This window comes from Carlito syrichta, unplaced genomic scaffold (assembly GCF_000164805.1).
Source record: "Carlito syrichta isolate Samal-C Ts95f unplaced genomic scaffold, Tarsius_syrichta-2.0.1 Scaffold314337, whole genome shotgun sequence".
Taxonomy (NCBI): Eukaryota; Metazoa; Chordata; class Mammalia; order Primates; family Tarsiidae; genus Carlito; species Carlito syrichta.
This window is the reverse complement of record NW_007258433.1, coordinates 434,499-440,728: the sequence shown is the minus strand read 5'-3', so window position 1 is coordinate 440,728 and position 6,230 is coordinate 434,499. Positions and strand designations below refer to the sequence as shown.

The 6,230-nt window shown below is 50.4% G+C and overlaps 1 protein-coding gene across 1 annotated transcript in view; it reads left to right on the top strand.

Moving 5' to 3' along the window:
* Positions 1-452: 452 nt before the first annotated feature.
* LDLRAD4 (low density lipoprotein receptor class A domain containing 4) overlaps positions 453-6,230 on the top strand; it is a 269,988-nt gene continuing 264,210 nt past the window's right edge. The window contains exon 1 of the mRNA XM_008071472.2: positions 453-648. Coding sequence (XP_008069663.1) covers positions 609-648 — 40 coding nt within the window. The 5' untranslated portion in view covers positions 453-608. The remainder of the gene's footprint in view (positions 649-6,230) is intronic.

Genomic DNA, 6,230 nt, shown 5'->3' with positions numbered 1-6,230 from the left:
ACCCGGGAAGTGTACGTGAACCGTGCTGGAGGAGTGCATGCCCTGGTGTCGATGCAGGCGGCGCACCCCTCCTACCCACCGCTGGCCCCTGTGAGCTCCCCACTCCACAAGCGGGTCAGGGTCATGGCCACGGCTCGGGGTGGCACTTCCTTTCTGGCCTCTGTAGACCTATCGATCTTAACGGTTCTACCGGGCATCAGGTAAGTGATCTCTTTCTTTTTAATTTCAGAGGCTGAGCGTGGAGAGCCGCGGCCCAGACCCGGCGACGTCCGGTGAGGCTGCGACCCTGCAGGATGCTGGTGGCGGCGCGGCCAGGGCCACCCTCCCTCTGAGCAGGCCAGCGGGTCTCAGTGTGACAGCCCCTCGCCCGCGCGCCATGGCCTCCACGCCCTGGCTGGACGGCTGACGGGAGCGCCCCAGACTGCACCGTCCGGGTGCCGCCTGCCCGCGGGGGGAGCCGGGCAGGTGGGCCGCGGATGCTCCCGGAGGCCGGCCCAGAGTGATGGACTCGGCCAGGCTAAGATGGAAGTGACCTGAGGCCTCGCCCAGGTAGTTTCCTTGGACAGGACCGCTCAAGAGTCGGAGCACAGGCTTGTCTGGGGAGCAGTATGCAGGAAGCTGGTTTCCAGGCCACAAATGCTTTCACAGGTGAGACTCCTCCACTCCCAGCTGGAGGCTTTGTTTCAACTCTTGGTGGGCCATAAGGTACCCAACGCCTGCAAGAATCGAATGGATACTTGCATATACAAGCCGAATGCCACCCGGAGTCAAGGGCTTGGGTTGCTGTGGTGACTGATTTTGACAGAACAATAGTGTGTTTTCCTTTCTCCTCCAAATAGGAATTTGAGAAAGTGGCATCTTTCATTCTGTTCTGCTGAGTGATAGGATACACACAATATCTATAGTCTTTGTAGAGATCCCCCGTCTCTGTTCTCTAAGGACATATGTCACTTGCGGAGCAGTTATAGGGAATGCAGGTTTTGGGGGAATTGTATTTTTTCCCCCCCTTCATAGATCTGGGAAGATCCTCTGAGGAAGAAAGTAATTGCTGATGTGTGCCTTCTCCCTCCCCATCTCCGGTGTATTTCCTCGGACATACTGTGTGTGAGTCGGGGGAGAAGCTGGACATTCCAACTTCAGGCTGGTTTACCCCTGACCGCTCACTTGCACATTTTGCAGGAAACCACTCAGTCTGGCTGGTGCCCAGAGCCACGGCCTGAAACACAGATCCTGGCTCTTTGTCGGATTCACTTAACATCCCAGGAAACCACTTAATCCTCTGGGCCCTGGCTCCTTGTTTACAGACTGGGCACCGTGAAGTCGAGGCACCTCACAGACAGGGGAGAAAAGTGTTGACATAAAAAGAGGTTGGGAAAAAATGGAGAGGTTTGGGGGTTTTTTTGTGTTTTTTTTTTTTTTAATTTACTTAAAAAGAAAGGTGGTGGAAGATGTCACAGGAAGTAACCTGTTCTCTGGTCCCGCGAGTCCTAAGAGTTGGCAGCTTTTCAGATTTTTGTGGCGAGAGCAGGGCAGGCTGTCGGGAAGCGTGGAGAGGGTCGAGGCTCAGCACGGGAACCACTCAGGCTAGGAGTGGAGTCAGCTTTCTCCCCGGACTGGACTTCAGTCCTAGACGTGTCCTCGGTCCCCTTTTCAATCCCTTTGCTCATCTGAAGGTGAAGATGACCCCTTTGCTCTTCCCACAGAGGAAGACAACCTGGGGTCTTCGAGTCCTTCAGGCCGTTTTTTTTTTCCACGTGGTCTTACACGATGGAGTCGGGTCGCCACGGCCCGGCCCGAACCTTGGCTGTCCCGTGTCCTTGCCTGTACCTGTGGGTGACCGCCTGAGACCTCTGGCACCTGCCTCTGCGCCATGGGATCCTCGACCTCAGTGCTTCCATCCCAGGGTTGGGGTGGGGAGAGGCATGGCCCACTGAACAGGAGCTTGGCAGTGATTTAGATGTCGGTGCCAAAGAACGAGCACAGGCAAAGCCGAGCTCTCCAGAACCGTCTTCAGACTTCAGCCCAGCTGGCTGGAAACCCTGCCCTCTGATCCATCCCTGTCGTGTATACTTCAGCTGTGTTGGTCTCAGGAGTGGCTCCTTCGTGGACCGTCCCCTCCCCACCTGGGCAGAGGGAGGCAACCATGAGCACCTGTGGAGTGGCCGGGTGTGTGCTGGGAATCAGCTGGGGGGGAGGGGCATCCAGGAGGTGTGTGGAAGGAAGCTCTTGACAAGGGAGCTAGGAATTCATACCAGCTCAGCCTCCAGGTAGGAGTCTCCTCAGCTCCTGTCAGGCCAGCCCTAGAGGTGAAAGGTCCCACAGTTGTCACCTCCTCCAGCCTGACTCCTGAGACTCCAGCCGTGGCCTTTCCTCTCTCTGGTGGTTAGCTCAGTAGAGGGACCTGGCCCAGGGTGGAGGCGGCAAGGGTGCCCCAGGGAGGCCAGGATCTGGTGCCGCCTCCTTGCCCTCCTGCACCCAGCACTGGCCCGCCGCAGCCACATCGTCGTCACCACTCTGGGTGTTCGTGGCCCCTCTGCTCCCACTTGGGGGAGGGAGCCAGTCCAGCCTGGAGTTCTTTGGAAAGTCTGCCTAGAGGATTCTTGGTAGGGAGGACAGTGCGGCTCACATATTAAGCCCAAGTAGATGGCAGCCCTCACAACGATTGCGACTGAAGCCTGTCACGGGCTGTGTCTGGATCTGTGTCGTCTCCTCACACCCTTTGCTCATGGCCACTCTCTTGTTACGCCTCCCAGGCCATATTTTTTAAAGTTCTATTTTATTTAATTGACAGATAATTCTGTATATTTGTGGGATGCAATGGGATGTTTTGATACATTTATACATAGTGGAATGATCAAATCAGGCTAATTAGCCTATGCATCACCTCAAATGCTTATCATTTCTTTGTGGTAAGAACACTGAAAGTCCTCTCTTTTAGCTCACTTTTGCTTCGTTTTCCCAAGAACCCATTGTCATACCAGTTGGCCTCTTCCCCATTGTATCAGCCTACCCAAATGACAGCCATGCTGGCAGCAGTAATGAAATAACAACCATGGCTGACGCTTTAGCTCCCAGTGTGGTGGACACCATGGGCCTTACCTGTGTTTCCTCTGTGGGTCTTCATAACACCTCAGGCCGGTGCTGTCACACTGGTATTGCTCGCTGCAGGGCACACTCGATATGGCCAGGGGTCATATCGAGCAGCAGGTATCAGTGGCCTTTACAGATCTTCTAGCCCTGTGTGACCTTGATGGCATGTGGCACTCACTGAGGGGATTTCCCCACCACCTGGTACTCACCCTCAGAGGATGGGATGTCATGGGTCTTGGCATCACTGCGGAATCAGGACCCCCAGCCTGGCAAGATCCTAGATGCTTGGTGCACATTAAAATCTGGGATGTACTGAGAGCCAGTGCCTACACAGAGGAGTATTTAAGAGAGGCTGGGTGGGGGGAGTTGAGACAGTCAGTTCTGGAAAAAAAGGACCTGATACGTCCTGTTCCTTCAGTAGGGAGAATCAAGTTGCCTAATCTTCCCATTCTAAGGAGGCTGTCACGTGTTGAATAGCAGGTGCACAGCTGGGCACACGAGTGCCTGCCAGACAGTGGTTTTCTTTCTAGGAAGCAGCCAGCAGAGAGGCAGAGGAGATGCACATCCCTGGCCCTCTTGTGAAGTGGCCCCTGTAGGCTTTCCTCGTCAATTTTAATTTTCGTCTGCTCTGTTCATCTTTGCTTGCCCACATAGCTTTTAAGTGTGTTCCATAATGCAGGATGAAAGGACTGGTGCTCTGCTCCTGCCTAAGCAGCTGGGTGAAGCTATCATCTCAGAAGGAGGTGAGCAGGAGACTAGTACCCACCCCCATAGTTGGTTAGCTGTTATTAGGGTTTTTTATTTTCATCTGTTCTCATTCCAGGGTAGCGAAAGATGCTAATGTCTTAGTTTCTGGAATTGAAGATACAGCGATTTTGCTGATTCTCTTGGGCATCTTATCTTAGACATCCTAAATGGTGAAGGGGTTGAGGCATTTTTCCTTGGCTTTAAATCTTGTCAGAACAAGACAAAAGTCACTCTGCATTTGGCTATACATTCACTAAAACAGTGGTCTCCACCCTTTTTGGCATCAGGGACCAGTTTTATGCAAGACAATTTTTCCATGAACTGGTTGGTGGGGCGGGGGTGATGGTTTCGGGATGTTTCAAGCCCTTTCCATTTATTGTGTACTTTATTTCTATTATTATAACATTGTAGCATACAATGAAATATATAGCATCACATCTCAGCTCCATTTGCTGGCTCACTTGCTGCTCACGACCTGCTGTGTGGCCCAGTACACCACTGGTATTGACCCGTGGCCTGGGGGTTGGGGGCCTCTGCACTAAAATGTTCCAGTGATCTTGGAGAGTAAGAGCTCACAATTCCTATTTAAGGAGGCTTTAGGGCTGCAGTCTTGCTTTGGAGGAGATCCGTTGTGAAGCTGTACTTGTTCGGAGTCTGTGGAATGACTATAAGGGCGGTGGAAGCTTGGAGGGACCCACCCCCATGCCATTCCTGTCCCCCGCCCTGCCCGTGTGGTTAGAAGTCTGCTCTTACATTTTGCTTCCTGGGTGAATGTAGGTATACCCACATAGATACATATTGCACATTTAACTTCCTAATTATGATTTTCTGAGGCTCATCCTTGCATAGAGAAATTGATACATTGTTTTAGATTTTCTCAGCACATATAATTTAGAAATGATTTTAGTCATTTAGTCATTTAGGTACTATTTAAAACACAAATCCATATTTCCCTTTCACAAGTAATATGTGCTCATTGAAAGAAAATTTGGAAAGCACAGAAAAGTCAAAAGAAGAAAAATAATTGCCCATACATGTGCTTTTCATATGAAGCTTTCTACTGATAACATTTTGACTTACATTCTTTCAGTCTTTTTTCTTGTGCAAATTTCTTCTTACAGAACTGTAGGGTTTTTTTTTTTCTTCTTCTTTTTTTTTTTTTTTGAGTTGGAGTCTCACTCCCTTGCCTAGGCTGGAGTGCAGTGGCATGCACCCCAGCTTTGACTTTCTGGGCTCTGGCAATCCTTCCGCCTCAGCCTTCTAAATAGCCCAGAACTATAGATGTGCACTACCACGCCTGACTATTTTTAATTTTATTGTAGAGACGAGGTCTTGCCAAGTTGCCCAGGCTGGTCTCAAACCGGTGGGCTCAGGCAATCTATTTGCCTCGGCATTCCAAAGTGCTGGGATTACAGGCTGAGTCACCAAGCCTGACCCAAAACTGTTTATAATATATAGTGAATTTTATAACCTGACTATTCCCTTTTGATGTTATGTTATGTTATGGACATTTTCCTTATTAATATGATTTTAAATTGCTGTATAATATTTTTAGGCACGTGTACTTGAATTTTAAAACTGTGCTCCCATAATGCAGGTTTTGACAGTCTTTACTCTTATGAAAGATATATTGATGGACACTTTTGTGTTTAGAACTCTTCTGTACATTTGATTGTTTCTTTAGGATAAACTCCCAGAGACAGAATTACTGGAGCCAATGAGGTGAACTTTATTAGGGCTTATGATTGAATTTCCAAAGGGACTGGTTGATCCTCACGCTTGAGACTACGCTGGAATTGATTTCTTTCCATGGCCAGTTGCCTATTCACAGTTGCTGTGTCCAGGATTAGTGATCTGTTCTTGGCCATTCAGCTGGGAGGGGGGTGTGGGGGGGGCAAGGGTGGCCCTTGCCTGCCTTAGGATGCGTATTTGTGAAGCTTTGTGTCACACACTGCTGTAAAGGGCACCCGTGTGTTGTGTTGACCACCCTACTATTTCCCTTTGAGCAGGTAAAAACCCAAGTGTCCTAAGTTTACTGTTTTTGTCCCCCCAGGCACTCTTTCTGCCTGATTGCTACCTGTTGACGCAATGATGTAGGTGAATAGACTCCCAAAAGATAAGACTCTATCTGCTACTAAAACAAACCCCCAGGTGCCTCGGGCAGAGGAACAAGAGCCCTCTTAGGCTGGGCTGGACTGTGTCAGGCTGGGTCAGTTGGCCCCCATCCCTACTGTCCTCCTCGTGATGGAGACTTTGCCTGAGGCCTGTTGTACTTTTGACTGACTTGGAAAGCATCCTGCTTATGATGCTACCATGCACATCCTAAAGAAGTTGCTGGGCTCGGTGGCTCAGCCTGTAATCCCGTGCCTTTGGGAGGCTGAAGTGAGTGGATT